The 21,595-nt window shown below is 53.6% G+C and overlaps 1 protein-coding gene and 1 non-coding gene across 3 annotated transcripts in view; both read right to left on the reverse strand.

Annotated features, from left to right (window-relative positions):
• Positions 1–21,595, reverse strand: part of JARID2 (jumonji and AT-rich interaction domain containing 2) — a 264,620-nt gene that overhangs the window by 12,220 nt on the left and 230,805 nt on the right. For both annotated transcript variants that reach the window (XM_075532448.1, XM_075532447.1), the window contains 7 exons: positions 18,391–18,626; positions 8,638–9,754; positions 6,469–6,974; positions 3,761–3,853; positions 1,340–1,458; positions 1,188–1,258; positions 371–485 (listed from right to left, as the gene is read on the reverse strand). In XM_075532448.1, the coding sequence (XP_075388563.1) occupies positions 371–485; positions 1,188–1,258; positions 1,340–1,458; positions 3,761–3,853; positions 6,469–6,974; positions 8,638–9,754; positions 18,391–18,626 (2,257 nt within the window). The remainder of the gene's footprint in view (positions 1–370; positions 486–1,187; positions 1,259–1,339; positions 1,459–3,760; positions 3,854–6,468; positions 6,975–8,637; positions 9,755–18,390; positions 18,627–21,595) is intronic.
• Positions 13,339–13,468, reverse strand: LOC142437774 (small nucleolar RNA SNORA9). The gene has a single exon (XR_012782295.1). It is a non-coding gene; the product is annotated as a small nucleolar RNA SNORA9 (small nucleolar RNA).

The raw sequence follows: 21,595 nt of genomic DNA on the forward strand, positions 1-21,595 counted from the left end.
TTACTCCCATAATGTCACGGGACACCAAACTCAAGCCCAAACCAGGCAGGAGCATTTGCTAAGAGGAGGTGACCTCCGAGCCCATGGAGTGAGATGTCTGATGGGAGAGTGTTTCTTTGGAAGCCATTTGTCCTAGCTGGTGTTGTGCCCTACATCCTGCAGAGTCTTGCACACCCTGTCACACACCACGGAACTGGAGGGTGCTTTGGGGAATGCTCCTAAATGGGGGGCTTTCCAGCCCCCCTTCCTCAGAGTTAAAAGCATGCACTCCACAAACAGCCCATGGGCATGTGGAGGGCAGTTCACACAATCTTGCCACCGCAGATGCAGTCACCAGAGGGGGCACACACGAGAGGGCGGGGGTACTCACCAAATGCAATCAGCACCAGTGTGTAAGTAGTCGATATATGGAAGGTGGTTTTGGTCTCGAGACCAGCATGAGGTAGAAAAGACCATGCCAATATTGAGCCAGGGGATAGTCACTCCTGAAACATCGAGAGGAAAGGGTTACTCTAAGGGGCTCCACAGCATCGCAGTGAGAGATTAAAAATCCCTGCCCCATCCTGAAAGAAGCGCGGCAGATGCGTGTACACACACACACACACACGCACGCACGCACGCACAGTCCTGCACAGAGACAGGAACACCCCAGCACAGGCACACTGGCTGCAAGGTTAGCAGTTCAAACTACGCTGTCCTGCAGGGCTGCTATGAACCGGCATCCATTTGGTGGGGAGGAGGGATTTGAATTGGGCCCAAGGAATAGGAGTCCGGTGATTTTGTTAACATTGAGCCTCAATACTGAGAACGAACTTCTGCTTGTGTTGGAAATTAAGCATCTTCTGAGGAGCCTCTAATACTGGCTTCCCTAGCTTGGGCCAGACATGTCTCTCTTGAGATAGGTTCCAGGAGACCAGCCTTCCAAGGGACCTCTACCCCCAGCCCCTGTGTGTTCTCTGATCACTAACGAGCTTCAATGGAACCACGTGGAACCTCACAGTAGATGTATTTCATTTAAAGGGCGCCAACTTCCAAGGTCAAATTTCCATGGGAAAAGCACACAGCTCCAAGATTCTGTGAGATCTCCTGCCTCAGTGCCCCTTTGCCTATTATATGTAAAACTGTCACCGCTGAAAAGACATCTTCCATGGGTGGAGAAGCCGTCCCCACTGCCACCCCAGGCTTACCAGGCACAGCACCGAGGTGACGCAGGATGGAGCCTGTGTTATTGGGGAGCACTGTGAGATTCCATCCATGCCTGTAGAGGGAAATCAGAGCAGTAAGCTTGGCCGCACTCCCACCAGGACCGGTAATGAAAGTAGACGGGACCCAGCTTTACCTTGAAAATGGTTCTGATTTTCCCACGGGGAACCCACTTCCATGCGTGTTCGTGTCCACCTTCCCACAGTGGACGGCCACGTGGCAGTCCTTCTCTTCCACTAGCCTCCAGTATTCTTGCTGTAGGGGGAGGGAGAGGCCGGTCAGCACCAACACCACCAGGAGAGAGGGCAGTGGAACACCGCAACACTGGAGCGTTACCTTCTACCCAAGGCATAACCCCGCCTCCCCCCCCCCCAACGTGGGCACATCCCATGGGGCTGCACCATAGAGATGCTCGCTGGGAGGACAGAAATGACCAGAGGAGGATGCACACAGCCTCCCCCAGGGCTGTGGTCCCTCTACGGCCAGGAGACCTGTGTTTGGTGAAGCAGCGCAGGGAGGGGGAGGGAAACCGTACTACCTGAAAAGGTGTGGCCCAACAGAGGCCACTACACGCTCGCACAAGATCAGGCCGGGCAGCTGGGCCTGACATGCAGACACACACAGAGGGCACACTGATGCCCGGCCTCTTGTATTGGCCCTACCCACTCCTCCGCTCCTGTCAGATCATGGGTGGCAGGGAAAGAATACTGAATGCACAGACCACGCGCTGGCAGCTGGAGCACAGCTACCAGGGGAGCTGCAGGTGGAGAGGACCAGGCCGGTGTTCTGCAGATCGGCGAGCAGGCAGGCTTGCCCAGCTCATTGCCCACACAGTCACCTTTCCATTCTATATTCTACCACCATTCCAGAACCACCACCTCACCATCCCCAATCCGGAGCAGGAGCAACACACCCTGGGCACTACCATGTACAACCTCAAAAGGCTGCTGCTAACACCACCAGTGCAAGGTCCTGGGACGCTATAGAGTCTAGAAGGGCAGTGGCTGGCTCAGGGCCACATGAAGACCACATTCAGACCTCACACAGTAAACACATCCAAAACCCAGGACACTCCTGTGTCCCCTGACTGCACGTCTCTATCATATGTTGTAGGGAAACAATGTTGCCCAGAAAACACCCCAACCAATGTGACTGGAAACGGGGGTGAGCTCTCTGGGCTGGTTTCCTTGAGTGCCCAGGAAGGCAGCAAGAGCTGGCTACAGAGTGCCAGGCTGGTGGCCCCTCCTACCATGCCACCTGAACTGAGCATGAGGTCTGGGCCCAGGTGTCTACCTCCCACCCAAGGAAGGACAAGTTTTCCTGGGGAAGATACTAGAAGCTTAGCAGCACCAGACAGAGAGTTTGCATTTTGACATGTCTTCCCTCAGCACTTCACTATTTATACAGTGGTTGCAGCAACGCCAGCAGGATTTGTAATAAGCTAATCTTTCTTCACACGACCAATCATAAGCTCCTATCTTGTCAGAACATACGCAGCAGCAGGCAGCAGCAAAAATTCAAGTTTTCCTCTGACACCCCTGTGCCAGAAGGCCCAGCAAGTGCTTGGGACCACATGCCCCAGAGCTAGGACCAGGCGGAGCGAGGCAGATGGCTCCAGCAGTAACCACGCCGCACAGCGGGTGAGGGGTGTAGCCAAAGGCCAAGGGACAGGGCAGCAGACATTCACAGGCAGCCCGAGTGCACACCGAAGGCAGCCAGGCCCAGCAGCAGAGGCAGAGGCATGAAGGGACTGAACCGCTGAGAACCATCCTCTGCTCCAGGACCCTCGGCCTGAGCACCAGGACTGGACTTAATGGCTAGAGCCGATGGATGCTGTATGTCCAACGGAGCTGGCTTGGTCAGGGATGCCATGTCCCACACCACAGGAAAACCCTGGTGACCTGCAAGCTCAGCATGCTGACTTCGCCACGCCGTTACAAACTGGTCAGCCGGAGGGGCCTGGGCCTGGGCCTGCTATGGGACACTGCATCCCACGCACTCCTGCTGCCTGCATGGCTGCTGCCCTGGCAGCAGGAGCAAAGTCTGGTTTATTGTCCTTTACATGTGCAAGGGCCGTTGAGGGCCCACCACCACCAGCTTCCTGCCGCTCACACAGACAGACAGTCCCTAGCACCGGACAGGCCTCCTGGGCTCCTCCTGTCCCACAGAGATGCATGCATATCCATTCTACCCTCATGGTCCCTTTCCAACCGCAGACTCACTCAACAAGAACAGAGCTGGCAGAGGCGCAAAAAGGGCAGCTTGCCAATCCCATTAAAAAAATAAAACAGACAAAAAACGGGGAGAAAAAGCCCACAATTGTGGTTTCCGGGACTGCACGGCTGAGGCAGGGGAGAGCGACAGCAGGCCATGAAGTCAGCGAGTCACCTCTCTTCGTTGGCTTTGAACTCAGACTCCAGCACCGATGGAAACATTTGGCTGGCCTTGCTCCCCACAGAGGACAAAGTGAGCCATGGTCCACATCCTCCACGCAAGACACCAGGCACCTCAGGAAGCCGGGGAACGGAGCCCAAGCTCACAAGTCAACCCCACTCACCTCAATTTCCGCTGGTGCAGGCTCCTTGCTGAAGCACATGTTCATGATATTCCTTGCTGTTCGGTAAAAAGTTGTTAACGAAACGGACCTTCCCTGGAAGCCAAACAAATGCAGTGACGTGAGAAGCATTTAACTCCAAATGATGTCGCCCCAGCTGTTGGCTGGAGTTACAGGTACATAGAGGGCAGGGACGTCGCCATCCAGACGGGGAACATGAGGACTCCCAGCCAGACCGAGAAGCTGCACTGGGCATCCATGGAGACACGGCAATGGACTCGAGCTTTCTTTAAGGGCAGGGCGGGTACACCACAGGAGGCAAGGCATGTCCCCCTTTGCTCCCTGTGCGGTGGATACAAAGGGAGAGCTTAACCAAGCCTCCCCTCTCTGTCCCCAGCTTCCTACATTCCTAGGGAGAAACTCTGAGCATCAAATCGAATGACCCAAGTGTCGGGACCGTGGAGCCAGGCATGGAGTTTGAACAGGGCCTGCCTGTGTGAGAGGAGAGACTTATAGGGCCCCTGAAGACAGACAAGTAGGGTGACAGTCATCCACAGCCAGGGGGCGTCATCACAGAGACTGGCCAGGTGAGCAGCCCTACGCAGGCTGTCTGATCTCTGCCGCCACTCACGGTCGCTCCGTGAGACTCCCTACTAGCTCCCCTTCCCCTAACACCCGAGTAATAGCTAAAACCAACTGTCCACTTTGATGAGCTACTTTTCTGTCCCTTCTAAGCATTGTACGCTTTAAAATCTGGAATCCCAAGTTCCTTCCTGCTTCTAACGGTCAGAGAAAATGCTTTGTCCTCCAGGGCCCCATTTCCCTCTTGCTTGATTAGATAGATGCATCTGTTCCTTGACTGCGTAACGGTGCATTAAGCACCTCTTATGTATCAGGCCCAGTCCCTGAGATGGGAGACAGCACAGTGGACAGACAAGATCGCTGCCTTTGCCAGAAGCACAGGTGGTCAGGGATGGATTAACTAACAGGTGGCATTTGAGCAGCTCCAGAAACTGCAAGAGGTATTCGGGGCCATTGGCTCATTCCGGAGAGGTGTGGTGAGGAAGGGAGCATGCAGTCTGGTGTTTGGTTTTGCTTTTCAGCTCTGTCAGGAGATAATCGGGGTTCCAGCTAAAAGAAAACGCAGATACATGCGTTATATTTCACTATATTAAAATATAATGAAATCTCCCTACCAACCTTTTGAAGCTTCCACGGGGAACAGTAATCACCAGGCAAGATCTTGAATCTGCATTAACTAAACAGAGCTTAGCAGGTGGACAGCCCAGGAACCAGAGCACACTGCCACCTGGTGGTTGGTGCTAGAGGGGGTAGGGGTGGGGGACTGGAAGGGGTAGGGGTGGGGGACCTGCATGCAGCAGAGGGCACCCAGTGACCAAGGCAACTACCAAGCTCAGCCAAATCTAAAAATAACGACAATAGTTCCCCACCCCCCCCCAAAAAATTCCTTTTCTCAAAGCACCGATCTTCTTAAAAAGCAACCAAAGTTGCAAACTTTGTGTGTCCCAGACTTACTGAGCAGTTTCAACAGACTCAGGTGAGCATTCAGCAGAGAGCCACAGAAGTGCCCCTGGGTCTGTCTGCTGTCTCATGAGAGCAAGCAGCCCTTCTCCCACCAGCACATCATCCCTGCAAGGCAGCATATGCTAAGGTCTGGGCAGACCCAAGCAAAAAAAACCCTACACGCAAGAGAGCCCTTCTCGGTCTAAGGACAGGAGAGCAGCTTCCAGGCAAGCGAGTCCTGGCTCCAAAACAGAGTGCATATGCTAAAGCTCAGGAGAGTTAAACAGTGTGGCCGAGAGCAGGCGGGGGTTAAAATCAACCCTGCAATCAGTAAGCCACAAATCTGAGTCCTGAGACAAGCCATAGGTTCCTCCTGCATGGTTTCTGAAATGTGTGGGGGCCACTACTCGGAGGCAGGAGGATGCAGCAGTGAGGGATAGGCTGGGCATGAGGCAGGCGGACGAGCTGACGCTGGTCCTGACTCGACTTAGAACCGGCCGTTTCAGTGGAGACTGAAGCGCGTCAGCCCACAAACAGCAGAGCTCTCTCATCACACAGGTGGGCCAGAGTCCTCAAGGCCTCACCAGGAAGAGCCTCTCTCCTAGTAAACCAAGACTGGGATCACCCCTAAAGGTCAGGCAGTCTGGATGGCACAAGGCAGGCCCCCGGGAAGCAAGGCCCCGGAGGCCAAGATGGGAGGCCACCCGCCCCACGGGCAGGATGTACAGGGTTACCCATCTCTTGGAAGAGCAAGTCTTCTTCGTGGCTGGTGCTGCAGCAATGTGGCAGAAGTGGGGTATGGGGTGTAACATGGAGCAGCTACAGTGAGACCTGCCTTCATAGGCTCTATTAGGGCCCACCTCTCCAAAGGAAGGACATAGCAAAAGAGGGCTGGAATAAGGAGGTGGTGGACAATGAGCAGAGAGAAGGGGCTGGAAGATGCGGGCCAAACCTCCGCCAGAGTAAGGCGGTAAGGCAGGCACCAAGCTGGGTAGGAAGGGGACACAGAACTCATACTCTACTTACAACGTCCCAGCAGCCGCTCTCCCAGACCCAGACAGCAAGAGGTTGGTAATGCAGCAGCCAGGCTCGGCCTGAAGCTGGGCCCATGTCCCCAGGACTGAGCCCGACCACCAGCCCAGACAGCCAGGCAGGCCCCTGCCCTGTCCCTGTGGCCCGGGACCTACCTTATATATACACTTGTGGAAGTCATTGAGGACACCTTTCTCCTCCTCCTCCTCCTCCTTGACCACATCCTTTTCCTGAGCAAAGAGCCGCCGCCGGCCGGTCTTGAGCTGGGCCTGGCCCACCTCCTTGAGCTTGCTGCGGAAGCCATTCCTGTGGGCCATGCCGTTGATGAGCCCATTCTTGGGCTCAAAGCGGGGCAGGGAGTGGAACTTTCCCTGGTCGTGCTCTTTGTGGCCCTCCAGGGGCCCCTTGCGCCGCTCCAGGCTCTCCTTCTCCATCAGTACCTCCTTTTCCAGCCGCCGATGCTCCTCGGGCGAGAGCGAGTCGTAGGAGAGCAGGTACTGGCAGTAGGCCTCCTGCAGCTTGGCCAGCCGGTCCTGGGCAGTCTTGGGGATGCGCAGCAGGTCTGCGAGTTTATTCCACTTTTTGAGGTCAGTCACTTGCTGCATGCCACCCATCTCATTAATCAGCCGGAAAAAGCAGGCCAGGTCAAGCTCACAGCCTCCTGGGGCGGGCAGGACAGGGAGAAGGGACACCGTGGGTAGATTAAAAAGGACCAAATGATACACATTCACCCAAAAGGTAAGCTCATGGACACTGACTAACTGCCTGGGACACTCGTGGGCTGAGGTATGGGTGACAGGCCAAGATGGGATGTTCTGGTCCTCAGGGAGCTGTTTATAGGGAGACAGACATTAAATGACTTTGGGCATGGCTACATGCCAGGAGTCTAAATAAAGTAGATGAGGCGAAGGGATCATGGAAGGGGTGGCCAGCTGCAGAAGTGGTGGTTGTGGGGGGACACACCCAGGATCTGCACCATGACATTGCTAGTGAGGAGGGTTATGGCAGGGCCTAGGTACAGCCTCAAGACCACCAGGAGCCCCAGCACAGGCTGTCTTGTTTCTGCAAGTCATTTCCAACGCAGGGAGACATTGTCGAAGCAGCGCTGTGCTGCCCTGGCCTGCTCCCTGTAATCCTTGCACATACACTGCCAGGCTCACTGGTCCTGGCAGGGAAGGGGAGCCAGGAGGACTTCAACACAGTTCCACCGACTCCTTCTGGGCAAGAGAGCCCAGGCTACAAGGGTGTGGTCTCTGGTGCCAGTGAAGTCACATGGTGCAGCCAACCCAAAGCTGAACCCCATGGAGCTCTGTGGCTCAGGATAGGTCCCTGCAGGCCCTCACCCTACCCCTCAATGCGTCTGTTGCATGTCATCCGTGACAGCAGACTCCAAAGCAAGAATCCTTTTAAATGAAATGACTGTGAACACAGGCATTAGTCTTGGCAGCCACCTGCCGAGAGGAAGAATGAAGCCTCCATTTTGCATGGAACCAGCCCTTCCTGCTAATCCCGACCCTTAAATGTCAGTGCGGCATCTCCCTGTATCGGAGACCAGGCAGCATATCCCAAAATGGAGGCGGAAGGGCAGGCAGTCACGCTCCAGAACTTCCCATCCTGTGTGATGATGAAAAGATGGAGGGGGCCACAGGAGAACCAGAGGGGTGGGGGGCTCTGCTGAAATCCCCAGCCACTGTTCACTAAGGGGCCCAGCAACAGCCTTGGCAGATGCACCCGGCCTAGAGGGTAGTGATTCCCCACAGGGGCCAGAGCAGCAGAAGCTCGAGTCAGTGTGGTGGCAGAGAGACAGGTGCAGGCCACAGGGAATGCTGCTCGGGCCCACAGTGCTGTGATCGACTGGTACCTAGAATGGTGACCTGGTTTGGAAAGAGGGTCTTTGCAGGCATCATTATGGAACCTGAGGCCACACTGGAGTTAAGATGGGTCCTTATAAAGCTCAGGAGTGAGGCACGAAGGTGAGACAGCAAGAAGTCGGCAGACATGCAGACAGGGCACTGAGGCCTGGGTCCGGAGTACCGCATCCATGAGTCGTGGAATGCCTGGCACTCAATGACAGTATCGGGTAGAGTGGCTGTGAACACATTCTCTCTCAGGGCCTCAGAAGGAGCCACCACTGACCAGGAAACCCCCGCCTCCTGAGCCGTGGGATGGCAAAACCAAAACGGACCAACAAAGAAAACCTCCCTGCTTTTGTGGGCCTCCCATGCCAAGGTACTTTGCCTGGGGCGGCCCTAGGTAATTGGTTGTCGCCTGGCCCCTGCTCCCACGTAGCCCCTCCCCTGGGGCGTGGTCCCTGGCAGCCTTACCTATGAGCGGGAGCTCGTCCATGGTGATGCCCTGAGATTTGAGGTGCTTCTTGATACAGGCCAGCCGCTGCACGTTGGGGCCCCAGCGCCGGCCCAGTTTGTGGATGTGCTGGATCTGCGTCACGAAACGCATCTCGTCGTTGAGCTTGCACTCAGGCCGCCAGTCCGGGGGTGGGATCACCCTGCACATGCCGAACCGCTCCACCTGAGGGCGCACCGACTCGATGTAGATGAGCGGGTCGTGGAACTCCTTGGCGGAGGGCCTGAGCACAGGGATCTCGTCCATGGCCGCCCACCCGGACTTGCCGCAGCCCTTTTCGTGCTTGCCCGCTGCTGCTGTGGCTGCTGCTGCTGTGGCTGCTGCCGCCGCCGCCGCCGCTGCTGCTGCTGCTGCAGCTGCCGCCGCCGCCGCCTCTGGGGGCTTGTGCAAGGGCTCGGTCTGCGAGGTAGAGCGATTTTCACAGGAGGCGCTTTCCGTCTTGCCATGTGCTTGCTTGCCCGGCGTGCTCTTCCCGGCCGTGGCCCGCTTGGGCCGGTTCCGTTCCAAACTTCTCTCGGGCACGTCCTTCTTTACGTGTCCGTTCAGCAGAGGCTTCTCTGGGGCCGGAAGCGGGGCTGCCTTCCGGCCGGGGGCTTCAACAGCACCAGCCGCCCCTTTCATCTTCTTGGGGGGCGACTGTGGCTTCTCCGCCTGCTGTGCCTCTTCCAGTCTCCTCTTGGAATTCCGCAGCCCCTCCCTCAGCTGCCGCCCCGCCACCTCCTTAGTGCATGACTTTGGGTTCAACCTGCCGCTGACCTTGACGCCATTGACGGCGGGGGGTGTGGCAGCCTTGGACGCCCCTCCGAGGGGTAGCACCTGTTTGCGAGTTTTTGCATTGCTACTTTCAGTTCTCCCTGAGATTGTGTGGTTGGCAGCTGAACTGGGCTTGTGGTGATTGGGTTTGGTTTCCTTGACCAGTTCTCTCTTGGCTTTGGTGTACGTGACTGTCCCCTTAGTCACCGTTGCAGTGTACTTCACAGTTTTGGACGGTGACGGTCTGACTTCTCGCATCTTTTTGGCACTGCTTGCACTTGCACCCAGCGATGACATTCGAGTGACTCCATTTACCTTAGAAACCTGGGAGGCGGCAGGAGGGGTGGGGGGAAGCAGAGTTAGCGCCGACTGGAAAGATCCCACCATGCAGGGGCGGCCGCAGCCTTCCATGCATGCCGGGGAGTGGGGGGGGGGGGACTGAGCCGTTCCCCAGTGCTATCGCACACCTGCCTGTCTTCCCACAAAGAACGCCTGGACGACACAGCGCTTCCCGCCAGGGTTACTGGAGGACACTGTGTGAAAACGTGTACTTGCTCCCGTGGCTCTTCGGAGAAATTTGAAGTTTTAAGATGAAAACTCTGCCTCTCGTGGCAGGGTTAGGAGTTTATCACTACAAGGTCCTAGCTTATCTTCTGTCCTTTCGGTGTCCACGTACAGAATAATTTGCCCACAGAAACCCACTGCCAGTAAGCTCAAGGGACAGGAAAAAACCACCGCAGTGGAGGGGGCAGCCATGTGCTGTAGCTGGGCCCTGCCACATTCACTCCAAGGTCAGGGATGGAGCTGCTGATGTCCACATGTGTGTCTGCCTGCCTGTGAGGTCGGCCCAACAGACACCCTCATCCGACAGGACCGAGACACACTCCACCTCTTCCATGAAGTAAACACCCGGGGCCCCCTCTGCCCAAGAGGGGCAACCCTGGGAGGTTTGCACGCTTTGGCTGCATCTCCGACCTGACACACACCTCCAGGTCACAGGGTGCTAGCTGACGTCGGGAATGCATTCATTCACTGCTGGGCAGTGGGGCTCGCGTGGTGTCTGTCCCTGCTCTGCCACTGGCCTTGGGCCACTCGGACATGGGCTGTCCCCGCCCAAGATGACGCTCAGCACACAGCTCTGATGAGGAGGAGAGTGAAGAACCTGCTTCCCACACACAGGCCTCCTTAGGGCCCCCAGGGTGCTTGCTGGAGTCTCACTCTGCAGGTCTGGGAGGAGCCACGCCTACAAGGCTCCGCCCACTGGAAACACTGACCCCCCCCCCCCCACAGAGTGGCTGTAGTTCTGGAAGGAGACGGAGCTATGGCTGGGACCCAATTTCGCTAGATGACACCCATCATAACCAATTCAGTCACGCCATGGCCCGTGCTGCAATCCAAGGCATCAGGTGAACCAGACTCACCTTGTTTGCGGGCTGTTATGCCAGCCCCACACCCCAGCACAGTGGGGATCGTATGCCCCATGAAGATGCTTGAATGGGTAGGAATACACCCAGGGCTGATGTTTGCAAAGGTTTAAACCAGTGCTAGGGGCAGAGACAGCTGCCCGGGAAGAGTGGGTACAAGGTGTGGAGCAGAGTGCAAACACCTCTAACTTTGAACTATTCTTTCAATCACTTCTTGATTCCGGCCATGCATTATGCCCCCCACCCCCAAATCCATCACCAAAGCAGAGAAAGGTAGAGACTTCAAGGGGCTCCAGGATTCAAGAGCAGCATTCTCCATGGTTGACAAGAACCCTTCCCCCCCCACCCCCACACACACCAGTTTCCAAACTTTGAACCCTCCAGGTCCAGCCAGATCCTACTACTCCATGTCCCGATCTGCACACTGCACCCTCTGCTGTCACTGCCCCATCCAAGTTGCCAGCTCCCAATAGCTGCCAAGGATTTGCTCAGTGCTTCTCTGAGGAAACTCTTGAAAAATGTGTCCCCTGACATCAGTCTCATGCCCCAAATCCTGAATCCATTTGGAGAGGGTAGAAACTGGGGGCCTATATTTTTGCAAGCTCCCCAAAGACATTCAAAGAAGCTCTGGTAATACTGTGGAGTTGAGCACGGGGTAGCTAAGCACAGGTTGGTAATTCAAATCCACCAGGTGCGCCACAGGAGAAAAATGAGGTTAACCCTGAGGAGCTGTCATGCTCTGCCCTGTAAGATTGCCAGGAGTTTCAGGAGAGTGGGGAGCCAGAATCTCGGGTTCCAATATTCTCTCATTTAGGAGAGAGCAGGGTCCTGGGATCCATCCACCCAGTTTCGTGGGGGCACTGAGCTTCAGGCTAAATCCTGGAGGTGGTGGCTCTGAGTGGTGGAGTTCCCTATCTTCAAAGACAGAAGGATCCACTGCTGCTCCTTCCTGCTTATTCCCAAGAACTTCAGCCCATTAGTTCATCCTGCCAGAAAGTGGAATGCCCTCCACCCACTACCATTGTAACAGTCATTTTTACAAGTATCCAACCCAAATTTGTACATGCCCATCCACACCACAAGCTTGTATACTAAACACATCTTCCCTCAACCCAGGGCCGGCACGAGCTCACAGACTGCAGAGGAGCTGCAAAGATGGGGGAAGGGTACCTGTCACGGACTCTGTCTGAATCTCACAGCCTCCACCACTTGCCCAAGTTCTATGCCTACTAGTGGGGGCCAAGACATAGCCAACAGAGGAACAAGTCTGCCCCCAGAGCCGTGCATGCACCACCTTTAAAGGCAGGGTTGGCCAAACCCATTCCACAAGGTTAGGGAAAACGTCCAGGACCCACCTGACAAACACCCCCTCCAACAGCAAGAGGCCACTCTTGGCCTGGCCTTGTCTCAAAGGAAAGCACTTCCTTACCTTGCTCATAAGTTCCCAGCCCCTGGTGTGTCCAACGAAACCACACACGCCATGTCCACTCCACCCCAGGCCCCTGGCACGGCCGACCACACAGCTCTGCAGGGCTACGGTGGGTCCAGTGGCTTCCCCTGGGCTCCTGAGAGAGAAGCCAGGCTAATTCAATGGAGAATTGGAATACAGGGACTTTGCACGGAAGTCTCCAATGCTCCAAAATATTATGTCACTCAATTGGGACTTCACATACACTTGCTCCTTTCCCAGGCTCAGAAATGAGGCAGAATAGACTTGTTGGCATTGAGCTGGGTGCTTTTGTTTAATTTCTCACAGCCCTGGAGAGGATTTCTGGCTTTGTAATCCACTTTATATACTCTGCGCCGCACCCCACTCCAGGAAGCCTGCAGTGTTCCCCCTAGGCCCACAACCACGCACCAGGCAGACAGCCATCAGGTTCTACAGCCATCAGTCCTCTGAAGGGACTGAGCAATCAAAAAGCATCATTCAGCCAGGCGCCTGCCTCTGGTCCTCCCTTTGGGCCTGATCCAGAATGCCCCGACCACAGATGTCTAGAAACAGACCGTTCCTTACAGCCAGCCCCCACCTCCCCAGTGTGGCTACTCTCTGTTCCACAGAAAGGAGAGATAAAAGTAGGAGCAGAAACCCCGCTGGTTACAGAAGGACAATAGATTCCAATTATTTAATGTGGGAGGATGAGGGAGATTTTTCAAGACCGCTATTCAACCAAACTAGTTCCCAGTCTCCCAGGAAAATAACACTGCCCTTTCTGTGTAAGAGTAGAAGCTTAGTGACAATAGTGGTTACTTGTTGGGCTGCTAATTGCAAGGTCTGTGTCCTGTACCTAGGAAGAAAGATGGGGCTTTCTACTCCTATAGAGAGTGACAGTTTTGGGCAGCTCATCTCCTGTCTTATGGGCTCACTATGAGTCAGAAATGACTCAATGTTAGTTGAATTTTATTTTGGTTTTCTGTGCAGAAAAGGGATAAAGAAGAAGAATATGAACCCAGGAGGCTATCCAGCATTCCTTTTTGAATCTTCTTGAATATCTTAAGTTTCTATAACCTTGCTCTGTAGATGGTGAGGGCAAGGTCTCAAACAGTCTCAAATTCTTGCAGGCATTATAGGAATGCACAGAGTCACTGTAGACCCAAGCATGCTGGAGGCTTGCAGTCTTGACTTTTGGGCAGGAGAAACTTTAAAAACCATGCGCTCACCAGCCTGTGCGATCACAAGGTGCCGAAGCAATCGGTTATCAGGCATCAAGGAACAAAAAAATCATATTATAGTGTGCTCACCTCCATGATACGATCACTGAAGACAAACGGGTACATCAGCAAATGTGGCAAAGAAAGCTGATGGTGCCCGGCTATGAAAAGATACAGCATCTGGGGTCTTAAAGGCTTGAAGGTAAACAAGGGGCCATTTAGCTGAGAAGCAACAAAGCCCACATGGAAGAAGCACACCAGCCTGTGAATCATGAGGTGCCAAAGGGATCAGGTATCAGGCATCATCAGAGCAAAAAGTATTACCATACTAAATGAGTGAGGAGTGAGGAGTGGAGACCCAAAGCCCATTTGTAGGTCAGTGTACACCCCCCCTTACAGAAGGATCTTAGGGAGGAGATGAGCCAGTCAGGGTGCAGTGTAGCAATGATGAAAAATACAACTTTCCTCTAGTTCCTAAATGCTTCCTCCCCTATCCCCCTCTACTATCATGATCCAAATTCTACCTTGCAAGTATGGCTAGACCAGAGCCAGAGGATGTACACTGGTACAGATAGGAACTGGAATCACAGGGAATCCAGGGTGGATGATCCCTCCAGGACCAGTGGTGTGAGTGGCAATACTGGAACAGTAGAGGGAAGGTGGGTTGGAAAGGGGGAACCAATTACAAGGATCTGCATGTGACCTCCTCCCTGGGTGAGGGGCAGCAGAAAAGGGGGTGAAGGGAGCTGTCGGACAGGGAAAGATATGACAAAATAATAATTTATAAATTATCAAGGACTCATGAGGGAGGGGGGGGGGAATGAAGACCCGATGACAGGGGTTTAAATGGAAAACAAATGTTTTGAGAATGATGAGGTCAATGAATGTACAAATGTGCTTTACACAATTGATGTATGTATGGATTGTGATAAGTGTTGTATGAGCCCCTAATTTTAAAAAAGGGGAAAAACAAAAAACATGATGTACTCACTTTAAGACTATGAAATACTTTCAAACCTTCACTGCTTCTGGCCATACCATATAATAACATACACAAAAGGTGGGGGGAGTCCCACATTTCCAAGACAGAACAGAAGGTGAGAAATGACTTGAAAGTGTTTCCAGTTGACTAAGTGAAAATGTTTTGGTCACCCATGATTGTTGCTCAGTTCAGGGTTCGGCCATTGGTAGTTGTCGTGATCTTGTCCCACAAGAGGGCGCCGTTGAGCTGAACGGTGCTGGCCTTCCTCTGGACAGGAGCACAGCGAGTGACACCCAGGGAAAGAGTTACAGCTGCGTTACAGCTTTACTTCTTTGTCGTTTCCCGTCAGGCTTCAAAACTGTGCATTCAAGAACAAAGGAGCCTAAAATGAAGACTCCGCTGGGGGGGGGGGGACGTCTTCGTGGTGTGGCAGGCCCCTTCCTTCAGACAAGAGTAAGAACCAGTAGGTAAAGATTATTGAGGCAACCACACGCATTGACAACTCCCTGCACATCAGAGCAGAAATGGTTTCTTGGTGGGATTCCTCGTATTCGGTCACTGGCCTAAGGGGCCTCAAGTTGGATTCCAACCTTCAACTTTTTGGTTAGCAGCTGAATGTGTCAGCCATTAGCATGATACCTGCCCCTACCACCACTCCTGGGGAAAAAAAAAAAGGAGAGCCCACCCCCAATGAGTCAATTCCGACTCATTGCGACACAATATAAGGTTTCTCAAACTACAAATCTACTTGGGCAGACAGCCTCATCGCTCTCCCTCGGAGGGGTTGCTGGGTTTGAACTGCTAACCTTATAGTTGGCATCCCAAAGCCTAACCCCCAGCACCACCAGCGTTCCTTCAGCATCACCCTCATTACTAATGAGGGCAATGCAAGTCAACATTCCCTTGCCTTAAAGGCGGGCGCCAAAGCTGAGCTCTTGTTAAAATGCCAGCTTCCACACCAAGCAACGTAACACCATGCCTTGGCAGATGCATGCCACTCAAACCACAAGCAGAATGTGAGAAAGCGGCTTCACCATCCACAGCTCATGCCATTTTCTGACACCTCCCTCTCTTGGACATTCACATTTTCCCTTTTCCAGAACTTAAAATGAAAGGTTCCATATTCTCTGACAGAATCATCTGAGCACGGCACCCCGTAGATTTTTGGGAGGAAGATTGAACCCCTCAAACGCAGCAGCTGCAGGCTGCCTGCCCAGGTGAGTGCAGCAGTATTCTCAGCTGGGCTGCGGGGCAGTAGAAAGAACAAGTGAGCAGATCCAGGGCCGCCCAAAAGAAAACAAAAGCCCACCTACCCCATCACCTCTGTCGACAGGGCCATGCCCCACTGAGACTACTCCAGGGCTGCTGTTAGTAGACACAAGAGTGGGGCTTGTACCTCCCGTGTGGGGAACCTGGATCCACTCCCAGCCAATGCCTCACACACAGCTAGCACCCATGTGTCAGTGGAGGCACGAGTCACCATGAAGCCGGGGAGGGTTTTGGGGGAGCAGCCGGGCCAGGCTAGTGTGAACCTGTTAAGGCAGGCCTGGTGATCAGCTCCCGAAAAGTGGCCAGTGAACACTGCACAGATCCTAACAGTCCACTCCGAAACTGAGGGATGGTGAGGCTGGGGGGGGGGGGGGGGGGCGCAACAGCAATGCCATTATTGTTAGAGGTGTGTCATGAATAGTCCACCCCATGCCCTCACATACCAAGAAACGTGCACCCGCCCAGTGCACCACCACATGCCCTAGCGGCTGTGTCGGCCTGCACCTGCTCCATATGGCTCTCGGGAGGGAAGATGCTGCAGCTTGACAAGACCACCTTCCACTGCTCCCTGATGGCCCCACTGCACTGTCACACCAGATCAGCCTGGGGAAATGAGCCCACGGGGGCCACATGGAAAAGGCAGACTGACTGGGTGTCTCTGCTCGGACCTGGCGAAGCCACATGGAGAGCCACGCAAGCGCTGAGATGCTTCCATAAGACTCTCCACCCACTGGCCTGTGATCTTCCTGTTTTCGGTGTCATTGCATGTGTTGTGTGAGTCTGAAGAGTTGGACAGATGGGCTCACATCAGAGTGTCTCTGGATGTTTCAGACTAACACATTACGGTCTGTCTTTCTGTCACCTATTCACTTTGCTTTCTTACATAAGCAAACACCTCTGCAGAAGAGTCCTGCACAGCTGAGGACTGGGAAAATGGTAGTCACATCAGACAGGGTGTCCGCACCTGTGGCTTTCAGTGCACTGTGACAGGGGACAAATGATCCGGGACCCTGGTTAGACCCACCATCACCCCTGGCTGTTCTCTCTGGGACCACGGCCAAGCCTGGACTTCCGAGCAGTGGCCTTGTTACTCCACACTGCAGAGAGAATGCGAGGCTACCTAGGATGGTGGAACACAGCGAGGTGTGCAAAAGCACCCAAGGGGGCTTCAAAAAGTTTGTGGAAAAACTAAACTCCCTTAAATAAAGAAAAGCTAAAGTCTAACAAATAATTGTATGCATACTCATATCCACCTATCTGTGAAAAGAAAAACTATGTAGACAAGGAGAATTCCCCTAACGTTACCAAGAATAAGAAAGAACTGCCTGTCAAACAAACATATGCATGAATCCCTCAATGCGCCCCAGATTTATGTGAGAATCACGCTCTCCTATTTCTTCCACGGACATTTTTAAATGCTAAAGTCCCTGCTAGGGATTGCTCAGAAGTCCTGGGGCTGCAACAGTTTAGTACAGACAGGTTGCTTGATCTGAGCCTGGCCAGCTGCCCCGGGGGGAAAAAACTCAGCCATCTGGGCCTGCAAAGATTCCCCAAACCCAGCTCCGCCCCCTGCCACCCAGTCCACATTGATACTCTGTGGCTGGGCAGAGCTGACCCTGCGAGTTTCTGAGACTAACTCTTTATGGGAGTAGGAAGTCCTCCCCACCCCGGTTTCTCCTCCTGCTGGTGGTTTCAAACTGCAGACCTTGTAGTTAGCAGCCCACTGTGTAATCACCAGGGCCTTTCCTATAAAGCATAGTTACAGCACTGGGCAACTCAACAGGATGGCACCCCATTGAGCCTCACTAATCCCCCCCCCCCCCCAAGACCTGAGGAGCCAGAGTCATGGCACGGTGAGGGCTCCTGTTACCATGGGACTTGTTGCCCATTGCCTGCTTTGCACCCTGGGTGCACCTGAGCACTGACTCAGCAGTCACTGGGGGTGGGGGGGGGGGCTGCTGAACAGTGCAGCGACCATGCAAAGGTTCTGGGAGTGTCCTTGGCCCAGTTAAAACTGTCACATTCACGAGAATGTGGTCCATATCCCATGAGGGACCCCTGACAATGCCTAACCCTGAATCTGTCCGCAGAGAGAGGGAATGCTTCCCATTACTCTACAAAGTCACTGGCACCTGGAGGGTGGGAGAAGGGATGGTGAAGGAAACCAAGTTCCATGTCTGCTCTTCCTGTCCACGGCAAAACCTGGAGTGTGACTATAGTATGGTACTCAGAGGGCATGACTGCAGTACGTTACTCAGAGGGCATGACTGCAGTACGTTACTCAGAGGGCATGACTGCAGTACGGTACTCAGAGGGCATGACTGCAGTACGTTACTCAGAGGGCATGACTGTAGTACGGTACTCAGAGGGCATGACTGCAGTATGGTACTCAGAGGGTATGACTGCAGTATGGTACTCAGAGGGTATGACTGTAGTATGGTACTCAGAGGGCATGACTGCAGTATGGTACTCAGAGGGCAGACTTGTCCCCAGCACCTATTCTCACCCTGAGCATCAGGCTGGCTTCCCAAACCCCAAGTTAACTGGCCAATGGGAGGTGACAGCCAGCTTGTGGGCACACAGGCCCTCTGGCCCCTGCCAAGTCACCACTTGGTCCCTGGCAGGGCTGGTCCTACCTGTTTCCTTAAGTCCTGAGCCGACCGATGCAGAGGGGGGTGATGGTGGTTAGCAGCGAGCCCCTTGGCAGAGGAGCCCGAGGAGGGGGCTGTGGGGGGGTGGGTCGCAGAGGCAGGCTCCCTGCGGCTGTCCGCCCGGTGGTCGCTGTGCTTCTCCTTCCCGGGAGTGGCTTCTTTGCTCTTGTGTTTCTGGACGGGCTCCTTCTCTCGCGATGACCTGGTGGAGCCATTGAACACTGTAGGGGAAGAACACGCAAGCGTAAAGTCACTGTGTTAGTGTGTGGCTGTCACTGCCACTGGCAGCACAGAACCCAGGCTCCTAATACAAGCAGGCTCAGAGAGAGAAAGCATGCTGGCCAAGCACGGAGGACCGGACATTCCCCAGGAAAGTCCAGATCCAAACCCCACTATTGCAACAATGCAGAGGGCCTCCTCATCCTAAGCCTGGAGAGACAATCTCTCCAGGGAACTCCCAGCCTTGGCTGATGCCATGGAAACCCCCTTTTTAAATCAGCTCCAGCACTCCTGAGACGGTTCAGCAGCATTCTGTACAGCGAGAGAGATCACACTCAGGGACACAGCGCTGTCACAAGGCCAGGGCACACATGGGAGCACAGGGTAAATCAGCAGGGTAAGCATCTAGAGTCGAGAGGTGGGGGTGCAGTGTGTGGTTTTACCCAACCTGAAGACCACAACATAAGGACAAAGGGGCGGAGACCACACAGACAGCGTGCTCTACTGTGCTACCTGTTCTTTGAGCTCCAGGATGACCCCCACTGAGTGAGAGTGCCAAGACTGTGCTCCAGCTTGCCAAGGGTGGAATTGTTTGGAGACAGGTCAGCAGGGTTTTTTTATGAGGGCCCTTGGTGGAGTTGAACCTCTTACAGCAAAGCACATTAAGCATGGGTTACTGTTCACGGACTCCAGGGAGTTGTGACCAGTGTCTGGGAGTTTCTTTCTGCAGTATGTTGTTGCACACATCGCCTCTTACTCCGTCACCTGCATTTATATTTGCTATGGTGCTAAAGTCCCTGCCTCGTGCTTTGAAAACTTTACTGGATCTTGGAAGCCACGTAAGAACACTCTCCTGAGTGCCCTTCTAACCATTTCCTGATGCTGTTTCTATGATTCAATGTTTCATCCGAGGGCTCTGCTGGTGTGCAGCCCCAGCACCTGTAATGCCACATTACATTCCCACACAGAGCAGAAGGCCATGTCACGCAAAAAGATGGTCTACGTTCCTGTGTTTGAAAGCAGAGAGCTTCCAACGGCTGGCATTTGTTCTGAATCTAATAGCTACACATGGTTAGAAACCTTTAATGACACCCAAGCTAACAGGACCTGCACTGGCTTCCTCCACAAGAAGTCGGAGCCTCCGTGTGCTTCACAATCAAGCCAAGGGGAGGAGTCCAGCCAACTCGCGACTGTCCACCTCGTTTCCACAGCAGGGAACACAGCTCCTTTGTTGAAAGGAAGGAGCTTCTTGGTTGTTAGTCTCCTATATTCCACACTTCCGTTTTGTTGAGGGAACACCAGTTTGCTTAAAAAAACAAGACCATTCCATTTGATTCCTTTCACACACTGTTACTTGCAGTTTATTTCCAGCCTTAATACTCGGCTTTCTCATCTGTAGAGTGAGAATCAGATGCTCACTTGCAAGGTCATTTTAGGAGCCAAATGCTGAGACATGACTGCGGCATCATCCCTCCTTCCGCCTCTAGCTCTTCCTAGGAGGAGGGATTTAAAGCCAGTCGTGTGACTGGCCTGCACTAGCACCATTACTGCTTAAAACCCAAACTCACTGCCGACTCAGAGTGACCCTACACGAGAGGGAGAATGACCTTGTGGGTTTTCCTAGACTGTAGCTACTTATGGGAGCAGAAAGCCTCATCTTTCTCCTGAGGAGTGGTTAGTGGTTTCAAACTGCTGACCTTCTGGTTAGTAGCCCAACTAGTAATGCACTATGCCACCAGGGCTCCTCAGAGCCAGGCAATCACTAGCGTTAACACTAATCATGACTCTCGTATTTTCGAATCATCTGCCAGGATCCTCATTGGAAGCCACCTTTTAAAAAAGCCCCAGCAGTGTCACTGCTGGCCCCAGTGTTCCCCACTACCACCCAAGATCCTCTTCATGGCACTGCCACTCTGCTGCCCAAACAAAGAGACAAGCACCCCAAGACCAACTCCCACAGCCCTGAACCTTCTACTGCAGTGACGAGTGACTGCTGACACTTGAGGACCAAGTGTCCCTTTGGAGGGAACCGCTAGATCCGCATGTCTTCATCCTAGCACAACGACATTATTGCCATTTCCCTGGGCACTGGTGGTGCAAGTGTGGTCAGTCCAAAGCTAAATGCGACCCCCCCCCCCCCGCCCAATGGCTAGAACCAGAAAAAGAAACCCACAGATGTTGCGGGTATGTGGAGCGGACGGGGTGTCTGGTTACTCCTGAAAAGATGCAAAAGAGAGGTGCTAGTTGGCCCAATAATGGCAGTCCTAATGACATACCCTAGAAGTCAAAGCATCCACCCACAGGGTCAGAGCACAGCCCCAATGAAGAAGCAACTCCCAATGTCCAAATGATGAATGGATCAATCAAATGCAATGTAGCCACATGATGGACACAACCCAAATAGTACTCCATCAAAACGGAGTATGATTAGGCAGCTTTTAAAACGACCACACCTTCCATTACCCTGAACACCCGGCGTGTGGCAGAAGCCAGACACAACAGAGCAGACCCTGCAGAGAGATAAAGAGTAGCCCTTGGGGAGAGGAGGAATCGGGGGTCAGCGAGTAGTCTCATGTTGAATGTAGAATTGATGGTCTGAAATTTAATACCACCACCACCACCACCCCAAACACACATGCCTGATTCACAGTTTGAAAAGCAATAACATGATTAAAAACACAAAAACTGGAGGCTGCCTAGAACCAGGAAGACTTGAGGCAAACAAGAAGTGACCTCTAATGGGCAAAGACAATGTCCTGTAGCTGAATGTGCCATTGGTGGCCCAGCTCTGCCTGGAAACCCCTTTCAGTGCACAGTCGAATAAATGAGTGCATTATGTTAGGCGTTGGTCTATTTTTCTAAAGGTACAACTGCAGATGCATTAGCAAAACCCAAGGCCTTAAACCCACTCCCATCATAAGAAACTTATATATCGTTTCCGTGTACCTTCATCTTTCTCCCGGTGACAGCT

This window comes from Tenrec ecaudatus, chromosome 1 (genome assembly GCF_050624435.1).
Source record: "Tenrec ecaudatus isolate mTenEca1 chromosome 1, mTenEca1.hap1, whole genome shotgun sequence".
In the NCBI taxonomy this organism is placed as follows: Eukaryota; Metazoa; Chordata; class Mammalia; order Afrosoricida; family Tenrecidae; genus Tenrec; species Tenrec ecaudatus.